The following is a 19293-nucleotide window of genomic DNA, read 5'->3' on the forward strand; positions in this document are numbered from 1 at the left end:
AGGTGAAGTTTACATTTTATCCAGCAGTAAAAGTATGACCCAGACTCACAATGGAAAACTCTACAAAATTGTAGATCCCAAAAGGTAAGATTTATTTTTACCCGTATCCTTTAAGTCAGGTAAGATTCTTCTTCAAGTTATTTTAGCTCATTCAAATTAGTAACAGAAAAGTTATAATTAGCCACCAACCAAGATGAACACTTCTGCCCTTTCCATATGCTTAGGGAACCTCTCAAGTCCAGTCTACGAAGGCTAGACTTGACCACAGGGGACTTTCAGAGCACCCATGTCCCGTGTCATTCTTGTTGTCATCACAGAGCAGCATTATCTTTGTGGATCAAAATCCTCAGTTAAAAGCCAGAGGAGAACCCTGATGTGTGAGGCAGTGGCTTAGCCTCTGGTGTTGGAAACAATAAACTCTATTTTTGAGAAAACAGGAAACATCCTGGCAGACAGGACCGCTGCTTAGTATGATTTTTAGTTAGGTAATCGGGATAAGCTATTGTTCCACATCTGAGCCTCATTTCAGAACCATCTGAAAGCTCAAAACTCTCGTGAAGACTGTGACTAAACAAATGAAAACTGAAGAAGTGTTGTTATTTGCCTCAGCAAAAAGAATACTGGAATGTCTTAATCCTTTAAAGAATACGTTTAGCTCTCCCCTGCTTCTTCCCACCCATCCATCACAGCATCTACACACACACACACACACACACACACACTCTTACTTTCCAACCCTCTTGAATCATCATTAATCAATTGTTAATTTCATGGATACAACCTAAACTATCAGAAGCTGCTAAAAGTATATGTTGGCAAATAGAAATGGGTCATAAGTTGAGAAACAACTGACTATAACAAAACCTATGGATCTTCACATTCACAGATACAACTACTGTTGAACATGAGTAGTTGTTTTTTGGGGGGTTGGGTGTTTTTTGTTTGTTTGTTGTTGTTGTTGTTGTTTTGAGTCAGGGTCTCACCATGTCTCACAGGCAAGAGTACACTGGTGCAATCATGGCTCACTATAGCCTCGACCTCCTGGGCTCAGGCAATCCTTCCACCTCAGCCTTCCGCATTGCTTGGTTGTTACTTTGTAGCCATGCTATGCTAAAATGTCACATTCCTTCTATATTAACTTATTTTCAGGAGTCCATTTGCAAATATGAATTCCTGAACTTCCAGTCTTTTTCAAAGGAATAAATTCTAGTAATCTGAAAGACACTTAGTTCCATTTTAAGTAGTAGTTGAAAATTGTGTATATTTTTCTGAGAAAGCCACTGGCTAACAACATGGAGAGTCTTACCCCTTTCCTATACCACAAAACACCTTCCTGAGGGAAATATAGGTTGACATTGGCTACTGCAGAACAAAAAGAATAATCCATTCTAAATGATCTCTGGGTGGTATCACATAACACACATTGATAACATTTCTTCTCTGTTGAACAGTATACATTTTTTTTCATAAAAAGGGAAATACTCATCTATATTTGCGATTTTTTTTCCCCTGTGTCCTCTGAGAAAAGCAAAGAAATGAGTGAAAAAAATCACTAAGTGATTGTTGTAGTTGGCAACATTGAGAATAAGTCAAACTAATGTTAATTCATCAAATAGCAGCCTTCCAATGATTCAAAATGAAGTGTAGAGATTTCACTCAGATCGAATGCAATTAGTTGCAGAGTAGACATTGTTACTGCATTATGTCGTCAGAGTTGATATGCTTTTGCAAACTTCCCGGTTGTACTGAAATGAATTCTCTCTCTTCACAAAAATCTTTCTCTCCATCTGGATTGTTTAGTCTGTGGGGCAATGGAGGTGAATTTTACACCTCCAATCTATTATTAGTGTCTAATTACCAGGGTTGCCATAAGGGACCTTGGCTTTGTGATCTCAGTGCTCCTCTAGTAGGGTGGTCTCCGAGTGACATACCTGAAAGCCTGACTTCTCATTATGGTGCCTGTTTCTGGTGAGTCATGTCATGTGGGGGGCCCGGGTTAAGATTTGTGTTTGCTTTTCAGAAGGTGGGGGAAGTAACTGAGTCCCAAAGACACCGTCCTTGTACACAGGCATAGGTATAAATTTCAGAATTAAACTGATTGTAAGAAAACAAATGTTTTCATAAACATTTGTTGGGAGCCTCATACTGTTTTGATTTGGACATCAACTTTTATTATTATAGCATTTCTTCCTAGATGAGTTGAAGTTCTATATAAGCAGACACTTAAGTATGTGAACGGGATTATTTTGGAAACACGAGTTAACTACTAGCATAGTAGTGTTCAGGATATCTGTGTCAGAGCAAAACTGTTTTTCTAAAACTTTTGAGGCAGCATTTGAAGAAAGAACCTTATTGACTAACAAAACAATATATAGGCTGTTTTGTTATATCAAAAAATCTAACTCAAATTAAACTCTTAAGTTGATTGTATTCTTGAGGAAAAAGTCCCAGACTTGTTAGAGTAATGTTTTCAGAATAACTTCAAACATCAACTGATTTATGACTCAGGACGAAAAAAAAACAACATCAAATTATAAAATTTGTATACTCTGTATTATATGTCATAGGAGTTACATTTTTTCCATAGGATTTATTTTTAATTTCTCCCCCTATTTTTTACTATGCACACATGGACACACATAAGATAAAGGGGTTTAGAAACCATGTAAATTACCTAATCATTTACATAAGTTATAAATCATTCACAGTGGACAGCCTTCTCAGAAAGGGATGGTGAGATAACCTGTTACAAAATCAAATGCCATTATTTATAATGAAAAAAAAAGTAGAAAATACCTAGGACTTGGGAGTTATTTAAGGGGTAAAAAACTTCTCTAGGGAAGCAGAAAAGGGATGAATTTTGCCTCCATGTTAGAACACAGGACTTGCCCTGGGGTGTCTTCGTGAGTGCTGCAGTTGCATCTCAAGGCAGAGTAGAATTAGGATCCAGTCAATACCAATCACCCAGTGGGCTTGGCCAATTCAGAGTCCCAAAAAGCTCTAGAGCTGGGTCCAGCATGCCCTAACCTGGGGGCTCCTTCAGCTGGCAGTTACAGAAAACAGATTTAGGTACAAAATCTGAGCAATCATTTTAGTTTCACTCAGAAGCGCCATCTGAAACTAGTCAAGACAAGGAACTAGTCTCCCTCATCAGACAGGGAGGGAGTCAACTGGTCTGTTCTCTGAATCTTCCTTACTGTGAGACCCAGCATAGGTTATTTCACCATCCTATGCCTGTCAAAAAAATCAGATGATCATTCTGTCCCTGCCTCATTTCTACAGAGGGCTGTGAAGGAAATTACATAATATATTTTAACTATATTAAGTGATTTAGTATTGTTGGCATTTATTCCATGCATTTCAGAATTATTTTCAGGTGATTTCTCAAACGTTTAAGGTTCTCTCAGTTCCAGAATTGGGATAAAGTTGTCTATGGAGCTTCAAAGAGCAATTAGTAACCATTTTTCAAGTGTCCAAGTTATGTCTTGGATGCTTGCTCTCACCTAAATCTCTTCAGAATTAAACAAATGCTCCTGGGAATGGAAGTTGAAGAATTCTGACAGTTATGCAACTTCCAAGGTTTATTTTCCTAGAACACTTTTTTTTCTTCACACTATTGACAAAGATTCTTTAATTTTTGTTTCATATGAATGTAAACCAAATGACCTTTTTTAGATTTTGAAACATTTCAGGGTTTATTTCTCCAGGCGTTTGATTTTTTAAAAATCCTCAATCATGTTGATTTAGTTACTGTGTATCCACTCCTCCCGTATTTTAACATATTGCTTATCTGTTACCCAACCAAGTCACACAGACCATTCCCTTAAGAGGTCTATAAATTAACAATGCAAATTCCAGGCTCAAGAGGTCATTTTACAGAAACGTTGTATCCCCGAACTCCTCTGTGACCAATATCAAAAACTGCCCTTCATACCTTCTCTCCCCATGGCTCCATCCCCTATGTTTATTTTTTTCTTAATATCTTCATCCTACTCCTTATTACACTGGATGCTAATGAGTGCTTCCCCCACCCCAAAAAAAAATCACTTCATAAGAGGAAATCGGTTCTGTTTACCCTTCACATATGTCTCAGGGAGCCGGCAGGCAGCTCTGCCATCCTAAAGAAAGTCATACATAATAGAGCGGCTTTAGCCTAATAAGCCAGTCTAGTCCCAATTCATCAGTCAAAGTTTTATGCAAGTGGCCCCCCTAAGTTGATAAATTCCCACAGTGCCTGTTGACCCAGCTGCCAAGTCCTCTTGCAGCAGGTGGTGTTTTCATGGCCACCCTGACAGTAATACAAACTGTTTAGCAGTTCCATTGACCTCTCAGCTATTAACAGGGATACAGGCTGCACTAGGGACTAGTTTTCAAACATGACAGAATTTCTTAACACTAGAGGTCATGAACAAGTATATGCCCTATAAAAATCCATTCAGCATGGTGAATTTGAAGTCTAAAAGGCAAGGACGCATTTTCCACATTTTTGCTATCATTAGTATTCTACATATCCAGTAACCAAAAATAGATAAGACACTTATCTCCCCTTTATATTTTATTCTTAATATACCATATTTTGTGCTGTGGAACGCAATACCTTTACAACTAACAAATCCTTCCTAAGCTGTCATACAGCATCTGAAATTTTAAAGATATATTATGAAAGGATTGGGCAAGATCGAAGTCAAAACTTCTAATGAATGGATGAGCATACAGACATAATATATGGTCATGACCTAAGTATAACTAGGATTTTATTCATACTTCACCGAGATTTGCATATGTGTATAAGTGTACAGGCACACTTAAACATACTTAGGTGACACACGCAGTGTTACACACAGCCACCATCTATTTCAAAATAAACAGAAAATATTATGTCCCATTTATGAAAAATGTTTTATGAGACCGTGTTATTTTTAAATGTTTATGTCTTATTTTTTTAAACAACCATATGCTTTTACTGAAAATGTCAACAGATTTATATTTATAAAGTGCAAGGAGCATTGAGCAGTGGGATCCTATGAGTGAGGGTGGAGAAAGGGGGAGCAGGGAGAAAGGGAGTGGGGAAAGGCGGGGGTGGAGGGGAGTTTAAAATTTAAAAAATAAATAAATAATAAAAAAAGAAAAAAAAATTTTTAATGCAAAACTAATTCTGTTTATGCCCCCCCAATTTAAGCTATTTATTTCCCACAGCCATTAAAATAAATCTAAACTCTTTAATTTTTTTTCCCCAAGCTTTATAAGGGCATAACTGGCAGATAAGAATTATATATATCTATAGTGCACAACATGATATTTTGATAAATGTCTATGTTGTGAAATGATTAGATCAAGCTAATTAACATATTCATCACCTCACACATCTTTTTTTTTCTATGGCGAAAACACGTATGAGTCTTCTTATATGTATGGCCTATGTCCCGGAGATGTGACATATAACTGCAGAATTCAAAAGAATTTTCTGGTTTGTACTAAGTATAGTCTTTTAATCTGTCAATTTTGAATCTTGGAATATCAGCTCCTATAGTGATTGTACAGATTGCCATGAAAACTTGATTGAATTACCACTTCAAGCTGGCATTCACTGAAAAGTATATAAAACAGAAAATGTGAATAGTGAAGAATATAGCCTTCAAAATGAAACTTGTTTATTGCATTAAAAAATTCTTAAAATTATTTTCTTTTTAATTCCCATGTCTACCACCCCTACCACCCTCTGTCCCCTCCCACCACCACTGCCCTCTTCTCTGGGACAGTGCTAAGAGTCTGATATTATTAGACCATTTGAATATCTTATACTCCTATTCTAAGGTAGTTTATCATCAGATATTGGAGTACCTGAGATAAAAGCAGATTTAATGTTGCTTTAGATATAACTAAAATAGCCATGCAAATTTTTTTAAAAGATATTTTCTAGAAGAAAGTATAACTTACAAAGAAAAAAACTACATCTTAGCATCATTTTGTTACTAATTCATTTTAGTTGAGTTTAAAAATGTGTTGCTTAACTGATTTATTTTTGTCAACATTGACGTATGATATATGAACATCAAAATTTGGAAATTCATCACCCTAGTCATCTTCAAAGAGAAATTAAATTGATATTTTTGTGCTTTTCTTTTAGGAGAAAAACTTATTTTAAATTTTTCTTCTTTTTTAAAGCATTTAATGATATTTGTAATGTCTGCTCTTATGAGATTGAAACATTGGTAGATCTATTGCTTTATACATGGGAAAAAGGAGATAGCAATTTATTTTTAGATGATTTCTAAAAGAAAAATACTTCATTCATTCTTTAAGTTTTTAAAATTATATTGTAATCAAAGTGTTAATATATTTATTCTGCTTGTTAATATTAGTTATCACTCTTCTGAGCTAATTTTATCTCAATGAAAATAGACAAATTCAGAAAAAATTCACTGGTTAGATTAAGTTACTTAAGCAATATTTAGTATCTAACATTTTTATTAATTTTAATTTATGAATAAAGTTCTTAAGTTAAAAAGTTGATTTTGAACACAAATTCTGAGCAGAATATATTTTCTTCTTTATATTTAGAAGCAAATGCATTGGCTTTTTTATTGAACCCTAATTTTTCAGTTTTTATTTTTGTGTCACAGCAGAGTACATACAGATACAATCCAAGATTCTGATTTCATCAGTTTGCAAGTACTTTTTGCATGTCTCCTGTATTCAAGATATTGTATTACATAGTGTAAGGGGAGAAAATGAATGAGAAGTTGGTCCCATCCTTTAAGGAACTTGTGTTTACTTTAAATCAGGAGATTACACACATTATTGAAAATGTAAAAAATATCATGAGATAAATAACACATTAGAACAAAAAAATTACACCTGAACAATGTGTATTCTAAATTGCCAAATTAAGGTCCAGAGATACTGAGGTAGCTAAAACCATGATTTTGCTTCCTGTTCAAATCTATTCAGCTACAGTGTGGTTTTCTTTAAAACTAATGACCTCGTATGTAAGAGAGAATGATATATGCTTAATGTGAAAGTTATGAAGCTTTTCAAGAAATTGTAGCCAGAATTATAAGGTAAGGAACATGCCTTCGGCCTAGCTGTTACACAGGCAGAAAGAGCCTTTTCAGCTGAGTGGTCAAAAAAAAAAATACGAGCCTGCCCAGAGTTTCTCTGCTCTGAGAGACACCCCCAGCCCTGCAAGGCTCTTGCAGCTTGCACATCCTCTTTTCAGGCCACTTTCATCACCATTTTGTTTTGTATGTTTCCAATTTCCCCAGAGGTAGCCACCAGCTACTGGTAAACTTACTGGGTTGCCCACACTATCGCCCAAGGTGCCAACTTATGTTTTTTTAGTTCAATTAGTTACAAAGCTGCATAGCTCTTGAGGGGTCTTCTCAAACCCACTGTTTCTGTAAAGCCTTGTCTTAGTCAACTTAAGTTGCTATAACAAAATACCTAGGTGGCTTAAACAACAGACATTTATTTCTCACACTTCTGGAGGAAATCCAAGGTCAGGGTGCCAGCGTGGTCAGATTCTTGGTGAAGACTCTATTCCTGATTTCCAGATGGCCGCCTTTTTACTGTGCATTCACATGATGGAAGGAGAAAACAGCAAGTTCTCTGATGACTCTTCTTAAAAAGGGCACTAACCCCATTATGCTATCTCTCCCCTCATAAACTTATTCAAGCCCAATTGCCTTTCAAAGGCCCCACCTCCTAATACTATCACATTGGGAATTAGGGCCTCAACCTATAAATTTGAAGGGACATAAATATTCAGCCCATTGTTTTTAGTATGCAATTTGGTGGAATACAAAATTTTCAGGAACATGTACATTGGATTCTAATATAAATACCTATTTTTCTATATTCACTGCAAATAATTATATTAACCAGTTTCTAAAGTTAGGGCATTGCACACATAATATAAAAAAAATACCTAAGGCAGTTTGATAAAACTGGACCTTGTTGTTTTATCTGAAAGTAAATGACATTCTAATTTCATTAATCATTTCTCCTAGGTTTTCCCTTTAAGAAATTACATAACTTTCCATGTCCTGATTTCCACATGGAAATATATAAATTGAGTTAAGCTGATAAGCCAAAGTCAAATGCAGGTGATTCACATGCCCTTTTAGATATTTGTGTATTGTGGTGTTGATGTTTGGATAATGAGATGAATAAGGTCTAAAATATACCTTGCCATTCTTTATTTCTAAAGTAAGAGGACCCATTGAGTGGAAAGAATACTGGACTAGGAAAGAGTTCCAGAACTCTCTGTAACTAGCTGTGTGAAAGCCATTTAATCTCTTGATACATTTTCTGAAATTTTGAATTTGAGAATAACAAAGCTGGCCAGCTCTTATGAAGATAAAGTTAAATATGAAAGTGACTGAAAAATATAAGTGGCATTGTTATTCACTTTTATTATTGCTGCATCTTTCATCATAAAATAAAATCAAATGAGTATCAGTGAAATTTCTGATAGTGTTATTAGCAGTGGGCAGTTAAGCCTGTGACTCAGTTCGCCAAATTACTGCTGCTTCTGCCTCCTTTGAAAGGCTTAGCACCAACACAACCCCACACTGCCTGGGTATTAAAGCCAATCAACACTATTTCTTTTTTTTTGTTTTTTTTTTGAGTTGGAGTCTCACTCTGTCACCCAGACTGGAGTGCAGTGGCTGCTCCCGGCCACCGCAGCCTCGCCTGCTGGGCTCCAGTGATCCTTCCGCCTCAGCCTTCCGAGTAGCCAGAATTACAGGCATGCGCTACCACGCCCGGCTGATTTTTTTATTTATTGTAGAGATGAGGTCTCGCTGCCCAGGCGGGTCGCAACACTATTTCTTAATTAGTATGTGAGGGACGTGTAAAGCAAACAAGTGAGTTCAAAATGTGAGGGATGAGACTTCTAAATCTCAGAAAACCTCAAAATAAAGGCAACATTGATCACAAAGAAGACAGCCAAAAACCAACCCTTTTTCTTCAACGTGTTTCAGAACAGAGAATTTTCTAGACACTATGTAGAGATGGGAATATTGGTTTTATCCATTCTAAGTCAGAATTTTAGAAATATACTATACAATTGAAAAATTCTAATAGGATACATAATGTATATAAATGCAGTTATTCTTGAATTTAAGTTCTCTCTCTTTATTCTAATATCAGGATGTCTTGGGGAAATACGTAAAAAGATATTTGAAGGCTTCATATAACATAATGTCTAGGAAGGCATTTCTGAAGGATGAAATGGAAGCAGTAGCTCTTAAAACATTCAGTTTTTTGGTATGCCTCAAGTAGTACTTGAAAAATGCCTTTAGGCAAGGTGTACTGCCATTAGTCCTGCTGTGACGACCCAATGAGATCAATATTGCATGGTTACATGGGACTAGGTTCCATTTTCTCTGCTCTTCTATCTAGCATAAGGTTCCTTACAGTCAAATTGCATCTGTATAATGCATTACTGTTTTCAAAGCTGCTGCAAAATGGCTGTGTGTAGTCACAAAACATGCCATGAATCCATCGGAATCCGGAATTCTACTCCTCGTGAGTAAACTGACACTGAAGAGAGAGAGAAATGTGGACATGGCCAGGAAAAATTCTACGAACAGCCAAACTAAAGACAATTATGAGAGGGGAAAATATCCATTTGTGCATTTGTGTATTGACCTTGGAGAAAGGCACTAAAATTAGTAATGAAAAGATGACACAGCAACTAATATACTACTGCTTATTCCTATGCCTCAAGCTCTAAAGACAGAAAACAGTAAACTCTAGCCCATCATAAGAATTTTCCGCATCCTCCTCCTTTTTTAGGTAAAAGTGCTGCGTATTGACTTTAAAAATAATGAATGATAAAGAATGATCACTGTGTATCAAACTGCTTACAGCGTGAGGAAACTCATTAAACCATAGAGTCTGCTGTGGCATTTGAAGACTGACTCCCCGTGCAAGGGAGAGGCTCCACTCAATCCTGGATTTCAGAGCATTCCGTACTTGGAAACTCCTGAACACACTAATTAATGGCCTCATTAATTGCTCCTGGCTGGGAAATGGTCCTAATTTGGACTGGTGCCTCTCAAACTTGAATATGCATGTGAGTCACCTGACAAACTTGTTAAAGTACAGATTTGAATGTGGTAGGCCTGGGGCAGGGCCTGGGATTCTGCATTTCTGATAAACTCTCAGGTATTCAACATTCTGGGAGGAATTTGACACTGAGGAATAAAGGTTTAGACTTACCGGATTTTCCCAACTCATGAGAATGGGAAAAAGCATGGAAGAAAAGTAGCTTTTTAAATGTTAGAGGTGCAAGGGGACACTTTTTCATGTGTTTCCTTTTTGGAAAAGGAGTAAGACAGCTCTTATATTCCTTTCCCCTTAGCCAGAGAGCTGTCTAAGAGATGCCACAGAATGATCACATCTTCTAAAACCTCCAGTGAGTCAGGATCATATATATGAGTATTACTCGTGATCTATGTCTCATGTTTTACAATAAAATGAATTTAAAATCTGGACAGCTAACAAAAACTTCAGAATGAACCCTTTTACTTTTTTTTGTTTTGTTTTGTTTTTTGAGTTGCAGTCTCACTCTGTTGCCCAGGCTGGAGTGAGTGGCACGCTCATGGCCACCACAGCCTCGACCTGCTGGGCTGTGGCGATCCTTCCGTCTCAGCCTTCCAAGTAGCGGGAACTACAGACGTGCTACCACACCTGGCGAATTTTTTCATTTGTTGTAGACACGAGGTCTCACCATGTTCCCCGGGCTGGACTCAAACCTGCAGGTTCAGGCAATCCTCTCACCTCGACCTCCCAAGTGCTGGGATTACAGGCTTGAACCACCATGCCTGAGCCCCTTTAACTTTTTGTAAACGACAAAATCGATCTCTGCAACGCTCATTTGGAAGGGCATGCCTATTCAGACAGGACTTAACCCTGTCCCTCTGCACAGATTCATAGAGGACTTCCCATTTATTGAGGTGTTTGTTCATTTGTTAAATTAAATATCATTAAATTCAAGCCATTCATAATCCCACTAACCAGAGACGTTCACTGTCGGCCTTCGCTCTTCATAAAGAGTCACCACACATGATGTGTGTTAAAAATTACTTGCACTTCTCAACTTCTCCCTTTATTTCAAAAAAAACTTCAGAATGGGCCCTATTACTTGTTGTCAGAGACAAAACATGTTTCTGCAATGCTCAGAATCTTGTGGATACTTTTCCAAAAAAGTATACAAATCTTTAGACTATTACACAAAGCCACTCAAAGTGAGTTTCTAAGAAGATGTCTTAAACTTCTGAAAACAATGCTTTATACACTAAAGAATGTTGGGCAGTTTTTGCATTTTCCCCTTAGTGTTTCTTTATTCATCCTGTGTGAGAGGACTAGGAAATATATTTTTCTGATTTAAATTAAGTTCGAGGGCTGTGGGGATCGCTGTCAACAAAGGGGCTCGATATATTCTTTATTACAAGTCTAAACACCCTCTGGGGTACGTTTTCTGTTTTGAAAACCACTTCTGACTTCACTTAGTAGAGCAAAGGGTCCAAAAGTTTAAAAGGTGATTATTTAAAAGAAGACTACTTAAATGATTCTTATTAGCCCATATGTTAAAGCACCCAATTGTCCGGTTCAATAAAAATAAGTATGAAAATTAGTAATTCTATCCCAAATATATACTCTAGAGTTTTGTTTAAATCCCATCTCGGTGTATATATGTAGAATTATGCAGACGTAAGATGGTCTGGTTCAATATGACAATAATAATAAAGTTTCAATGAACTGTTCCCCTCCTTTTTGTCTTGTAAAGGACTCTGGTTTTTCAGTGGACAAGAGAATGTCACTATAACAAAGAGTGATTGAAGGGGGATGGTTGGAATTACCACACATCTTCGTCAGACTTTACCAAATATATGTAGAAAATCGAATTTTAATGTATTTGACTTAATTCCCATCTGGAAAAGAAAACAATCTTATTTCTTTAACTCATGCTGACTTTGACTTCTTATCCTTTTATTTACTATAATTGCAATTGGTATAAAAATCCATCTTTTAAAATGAATTTAACCATGCTTTAGAAAAATTTTGTAAAATTGAGTTAATTTAGGCAATATAAATAAATACAGCAAGTGTTTTATGTTTGTGATATGAAACTATAGCAATTAAATTTTAACAATAACTCTCCCTTTTCTATTTTTCTAATATTTTCACCCAATAGCTTAGAAAGGAGAAAAACACCCTGTTAAAATTCCATTCATTCATTCAACAGATTTTTATTATGCATTTTCCATGTGGAACACACTTTTCTTGGGGAGCCACAAGGGAAGAGAAGAACTCCTTGTGGAGTTTCTTTTCCAGAGAGCCTATTTGAGAAAGTTAATGTTATATACAGTCAATGTGATTTAATAAACATTTATTGACTGTCTACAGTATTTTCCTAGCTCCTATGCACATAAATAGTTGAAGAAGACCAAATACAAATACTTTTGGTGGCTTTAATGTCACTCCTCTGTAAGATCCCTCAATCTTAAACTAGTTGCCCCCTCATCTTTATTTCTGTGACCCGTCATGTGCATCTGTATCATAACAAAAATCACCCTGCATTCTAATTTGTGTTTGTGAGGGGTCATTGTGAGGAGCAGGACCCTGTTTTATGTCCTATCTCCCTAAGGAGCACGGTACTTGTCTGAATAGTTGATTGAGTATGTAACTTCGCCCTCAGAAAACTTTCGGTGGAAAAGGAAAGAGAGAATTTAAGAGAAATGAAGTCCTGTAAAAGACAGGCAAACTTTTATGTGGATTTTTATGTCAAGGAAGTCCCACTAAAATAACAGCTTAAAAGAGAGAGAGAGAATTGATTTAATATGCTAAGTGAGCAATACTATTTATCCACTTTGTAAAACAAAACAAAAAAGATAATTCCCCCAGGTATTTAAATCAAAACTTATAATGTTTATATATGACAGCCACAGTCTTATATAAGCTAGAGCAAACAGGACAAAATAATCATTACATCCATGGATAGATAGGCATTTACTAAGTCTTAGGGGAAAAAAAATATCAGTTTAGAATCCCCTCCATAATCTGAATTTCCACATACGAGCTCTTGCATGTTTGGTAAAAAACAATGTATCAGCAAGGAAACACGGCTCAAATACCCTACCCTAAAAAGCCACCCTTCAGTATGGGATTCCTGTCCATCACGTCCTCAATCTTTTCCCCAGTGTACATGAATCAATGTCCCTGTACTTTGCCTCAAACAAGCAGCATCTTCTAGTTGTCGTTTAACTGAATTCACCTATATTCTTAATCCAAACAATGTCATCTCTTTATATTCGTCTGCTCAGGCATACACTGTCTTGTGGCGTACATGAGCCATGGACCTGCACGTTTTTCGTTGCTATAACATGTCACATATTTTTGACACACTTTACTTCTGGGTCTCTTGAATGAGTCTGAAAGAGGGTGAACAAGTGAGTAATAAGTAGAAATCAGATACATAAAGTTCTACAGTTTCAATTAGAACAGTATCTGCTTACTGAACCCCCCTTAGTCAATGAGCATGGCCCATGACTCAGAAGAACTTCATGGCTACTGAAAAACTTTTCTGGTGGTCAAAAATGCCACCATCATCTCACAAACATAATGAGAATTTTACTTGAGAAAGAAATAGAACTTGGGGTATTCAACAGCTTTTCTTGGCACAACCATTTAACATTTTTTTCTTCCATCCCATGCTGACTGTCAGAATGACTCTCTTGGGGATGACATGGAAAATATGCGCTCATGTTTTCTGAATGAAACTCCGCTTAGGCCATGGAATGCCTTAAAAACCTTTTGCATAAATTGACCATTTCTAGATTTAAATAAGAGACCAAGTATGTTTAAGGGAGTTTTCTGAATTGTCACATTCGTTGCAGAAGACAGTACAGTCAACATAGAGTGGAGCTCTTATTGGGGAGGGGAACTAGAGAAGCCACGATACATTTTTAATATTTTGATAATTAATATATATGGTTTTGAGTCATTGTAGAAACAGCCTGAGGTCAGGCCTCAAATCATTATCACTGTTCATATTGCCTAGAGACATAATAAGGTAAGCTATCTCTCAAGAACATGGAGACTACAGGGCTTAGTTATTTGCTTATCTCAGAAAGCTCTGTAATTTATCTCTTGTGGTTTTGACCTATAATGATCACCTTCTTTGTTAAGGTATTAAAGTGTCCAGTTGCTTTGGCCATCCTAACACAGGTGATCTGACTGGTGATGAAAACATTTGTTTACATTCCTTAACTGAAAATAGTCTTCTCACAACACTGTGGCACAGGTAACAGTGACTAGTCAGAAAGTGCCACTGTACAATTTTCTCCAAAAATTAGGTCATGAGCAGTTGTAGTCATGTTTCTAGCCTGACCAAGATTGAATGACGACATTGTATTTCAAAAACAGTAAGGAACCATAAAAATCTTCTGAAGATATCTTGGTTTTCTCTATACATAATGGCAGTTGTAAAATAATTAAAACAAAATCTTTGACTTTTTACATTGTATATAAGTTGTTTCTGTTTGCTACTACTAGCATTTTTCTAGTATATAAGTTGTTTCTGTTTCTAGTATATAAGTTGTTTCTACTACTAGCATTTTTCTTCATAGCGGGGCAAAATCAAATTTCATATATATATATAAAAAGTCAAATTATATCAAATATATACACACATATCTTTCTTTGCACAAAGAGTTTAAACTCTGACTCAGTAGTATACACATACCATATATCATGATAACCTTTCAAGAAAAATCAGTCTGAAAACATTATCTCAAAAGAAATATACAATTGAAACAAAAACTGATTCCCAAACTTCTTAGGCTACAAGTGTCCACCTTGACAAATGCCTTCAGTCCTGTGACGTTTTCAGCTATGTGAATAACAAGTGAAACCATCTCAGATACCATTCCCAAACATTTTTGTAGACCTGGAAGGGGAAAAGTTTTTAAATAGCTACATCTTTATTTTTTAAATTGCTAGAAATTCTTAGTTGCCAAATGTAAAATATCAACACAATTAAACTTACATTTTTCACCTATGAGTTTTGATCATAATAAAGTTTCCTAGAATATTTCAATGTTCCCTTTGGTTCATATTAAACAAATGGTTCATTTGTTTTCTCCATGGCATGCATTTTTCTCTCCCTAGAAAATTGTACATCTGACGGAGTCACTTAAAAGATGGGTCTCTTTAGAAAGCAAGAGGCATGCTTTGTAAGCTTCAGAGTCACTGAATTCTGTTCCAATATTGATTTTCCTTATTTTGTTATTTTAAAGATGTGGGGTGCAATTCAGGGTCATCATACAGGTAAAGTTTGGGCCTCCTTTGGTCCCCACTTTGCCTGGTTTGAGGTCAGGTACCCTTATTGATGTTATGCACCCCCCCATATTGATTTTCAAAAACACACTTTCAATGATTTGTCTCTCAATGCAGACCTTTAGTGCCTGAGGATTGCAGAGCCACAATACAACCTGCGCAGACACTGACTTCAGAGTGCTCCAGACTCTGTCGAAATGGCTACTGTACCCCCACAGGAAAGTGCTGCTGCAGTTCAGGCTGGGAAGGAGACTTCTGCAGAATCGGTCAGTATTTCTGTTTCTACCAGAAAAGCCTGGGGATGGGTCAATCCTTAGGTACTCAAGAGTTCAATACCTCTTGTTTGCTTCTAGAATTATCTAGTGTTCAAAAGTGTAATTAGCTGGGTGTGGTGGCTCATGTCTGTAACCCTAATATTTTGGGAGGCTAAGGTGAGGCAGGAGGATTGCTTGAGCCCAGGAGTTTGAGACCAGCTTGGGCAACATAGCAAGACCTTGTCTCTATGAAAAAATAAAAGAATTAGCTGCGTACGGTGGTATATGCCTGTAGTTCCAGCTACTCAGGAGGCTGAGGTGGGAGGATCACGTGAGCCCAGAAGGTCGAGGCTGCAGTGAGCTGTGATCGAGCCACTGCACTCCAGGCCTGAGTGAGACCCTGACGCAAATAAAAAGTGTTTAGCCATTTACGGTACTATTAGTGCTCATCTGTTTCTGAAATTGTAAGTGAAATCTTTCTCATTTTCTTAATGTAAACAATTTCACTTATATAAGTTGATCAGAAACAATACAAAACCTTTACATGATTGAGTCCTTTCAAAAAGTAAGAAATGAAAACAGCATAGCTAGATCATCTTTATGGGGTGCTCAGTTCTGGGCTCTGAGATTTCACATGAGCCAATGACTTTGTGTTTGCAAAGCCCCTCTACAAGTGCTAGTACTTTCCAGACACCTCATAAATGCCCTCTCTGGCTTTACTGCTTGCTTTCTTGCTACAGCACACTAAAAACAGGGCTTTTCAGTGGGTGTTATTAAATAAAAGGGGAAAATGCAATTATCTAGAGGCATATTATGTGATTTTTTAATTCTTTTTGCCACTCCCTTGTGAACCATCAACTAGGTGTGCAGCTGCTCACCAACAAGGAGGGAGAAATCTAAGAGAAAAGGGAATTTAGTCCAGCGTTATTCTATCCTTTTCCTTGAGAGTTCCTCGATTGTGTGCAGTGGTGTTTAAGTTCCACTTGGTGTGGAGTAAAAAAATTAGACACATTTAGAAACCTAGAGTTTAAGACGTACATGTTGAAAATGCATGTCTAACAACTAACATATACATGTCACTTAGGAGAGTATTGATCTCTGCTATCTCGAATATTAAAATAATTCTTGCCAGTGAAAATTCAAGTCTCAAATGAACAGTTAATATAATTCTAAATTCATAAATGCTATCTTTTTGCTTATTCTAAAGATGTATTTGTTCCAAAAAATTTTAGCCAAAACTTGACTACTTTATATATTGTCTAATAAAATAAGCAACACTTAAAGTCACATATACAATATACACTTCAAGCTTAAAATCTTCTGCATTAATAAACATTATGTGATGAATACTATGGTTGCATATCTAGGAGTTATTAAAATTAAAACTAAACAGAAATTAAGTAACTATTTAAAACAAATGCTTACATTTTGGTGGTTTAATTTTTTTGTTAGCTGACCCCCAAAAAGTGAGAATCGGTGTTCAAATATGATAATATTCAAATTCCTGATAATGTATCATTCCTCTGCTTCCTTTGATGGCTGACAATGTCTACTCTTTTTCTGCTTCTTTTAGACAGAGTCCATTCTGTTCTGTTCTCTGCTTTGCATTTTGCCCAGCCCCTATGTTACCTCAAGCCTTCAGTTAACAAATGTTTATTGAGTGCCTTCTCGTGACAGTATGTTTAAACTGAAGGTGAACAAATTATTTTGAATACAGGTAGCATTATACTATACTTACCTTAATAGATAGAACTAATACTATGTAGTATAAATGAAAATAGATATTCTTTGAGTTTATGTGAAGTTTTATTTTGGTATAGTACTTTACTCTTTTTGCTAAATAAATTTAAATAGCTTGACTATGTAAGATAAGCCAAAACCATGTAATAAAAGTAATCCATATGGGATATTTTTAACCCAAGAAAGAACTTTATTCATGTGCCCACATAATATACTCATCTCCCACAAATTTAAAAGGGGAAATAGTCTGTTTATTTTCTTCTTCTTCTTTCTTTTTCATGTGTCAACCACAGACCCCTGGATTTTGACTAATGTATTTGCAAAGGTGAAAATGACCCTGTCCCCTCAAAGTGTAGGAAATCTAGTCAGGGATTTTGATTCCATCTACAGTGACTGCACTCCCCAGGTTTATCAGTAAATGGCAATTAATTTACATATCCAATTTTATGTCTCCATTTTTATTTTAGCAGCAGATCTTCCCCACCTGTATTGCAATGGTAAAGATTATTTAATGGAGAAATTCTGTCCCATAGAGTAACCCTCAAAAGATTGCTCCAACACCTTTTGCTGGCCAATTGCACTGACTCCAAAAATGGACTTCAGAGTGTAATCCGGGAGCAAAGCATGTGCCTTGCACCTCCAGAAGTGAGAGGAAAGAGGAGTCCAAGGGAATTTGTATGGTGGCTGTTCCACCAACAAAATCCCAAACTGGCTGACCCTTTAGGTAGTATTTCAGATGCTTGAGCCACCACACCTCGCTCCCAGCCAAGCCCCTCCCATGCTGAGGTTCTCCCTTGAAGGAATGAGGACATAGAGCTTGGAAGGCCCTCTGTCAGAAGTACTCTAGTGGAGCAGAGATTTAAAGGACTCAAATCTGCATTTTATTTTATTTATTTTGATTTGGAGTCTCACTCCGTCGCCCAGACTAGAGTGCAGTGGCCGCTCCCGGCCACTGCAGCCTCGACCTGGGCTCCGGCAATCCTTCCGCCTCAGCCTTCCAAGTAGCTGAAACTATAGGTGCGTGCCACCACACCCGGCTAATTTTTTGATTTATTGTAGAGATCAGGTCTCGCCAAGTTGCCCAGGTGGGTCTCGAACCTGCGGGCTCACGCAATCCACTCACCTCAGCCTCCCAAAGTGCGGGATTACAGGCTGTCAAGTCAGCATTTTAAATTGAGTCGATTCTGCAGAGGATTGCAGTTGTTTCCCATGGTCTCTGTTTCTCTAGAAATGTCTGTCATTGTCTGCTGAGTTTGGGGCCCTAGATAACTGTGGGTGTGAAAGCTTTCTTTCTAACTTGCATATCTTCTCAATTGCAGATGGTTCTGTCTTCCTCCTTCACTTCCCTTCCCTTATTCAGCAAATATGTGTTGGTCTTATACTCGATTCTGTTTGTGACCTACAGAATGAGAATGTGATGGTATTGCTTTTTCTCCCCAGCAAAATGTGAGCCAGCATGTCGTCACGGAGGTGTCTGTGTGAGACCAAACAAGTGCCTCTGTAAAAAAGGATATCTTGGTCCTCAATGTGAACAAGTGGACAGAAACATCCGCAGAGTGACCAGGGCAGGTATTCTTGATCAGATCATTGACATGACATCTTATTTGCTGGATCTAACAAGTTACATTGTATAGTTTCTGGGACTGTTTGAATATTCCTTTCCAATGGGCATTTATTTTTTATCCTGTCATTAAAAAGAAAGACTGTTATCCTGCTACACACTCCTGTGATTTCATTTTTCTTTTCTTAATTTAAAAATAATTTCCAGAAATGTGCAGAAATACTCTGTGTGTATGTTGGCACGTTTGTTCACATATGCACATACACACACACTCATAACTTCTATACGCATGGTTACATAGCAGATGGGTTTTAAAAATATATACTTCCTTGTACAGAGTAATTTACACAGAAATTCCATTGTAAATTGATAAAGGAATTTTTATGTCAC

At 36.9% G+C, this 19293-nt stretch overlaps 1 protein-coding gene across 1 annotated transcript in view; it reads left to right on the forward strand.

The window, feature by feature from the left end:
- HHIP (hedgehog interacting protein) overlaps positions 1–19059 on the forward strand; it is a 90973-nt gene extending 71914 nt beyond the window's left edge. The window contains exons 11-13 of the mRNA XM_008052597.1: positions 3–84; positions 15466–15614; positions 18783–19059. Coding sequence (XP_008050788.1) covers positions 3–84; positions 15466–15614; positions 18783–18976 — 425 coding nt within the window. The 3' untranslated portion in view covers positions 18977–19059. The remainder of the gene's footprint in view (positions 1–2; positions 85–15465; positions 15615–18782) is intronic.
- Positions 19060–19293: the final 234 nt, after the last annotated feature.

This window comes from Carlito syrichta, unplaced genomic scaffold (genome assembly GCF_000164805.1).
Source record: "Carlito syrichta isolate Samal-C Ts95f unplaced genomic scaffold, Tarsius_syrichta-2.0.1 Scaffold283471, whole genome shotgun sequence".
Classification (NCBI taxonomy): domain Eukaryota; kingdom Metazoa; phylum Chordata; class Mammalia; order Primates; family Tarsiidae; genus Carlito; species Carlito syrichta.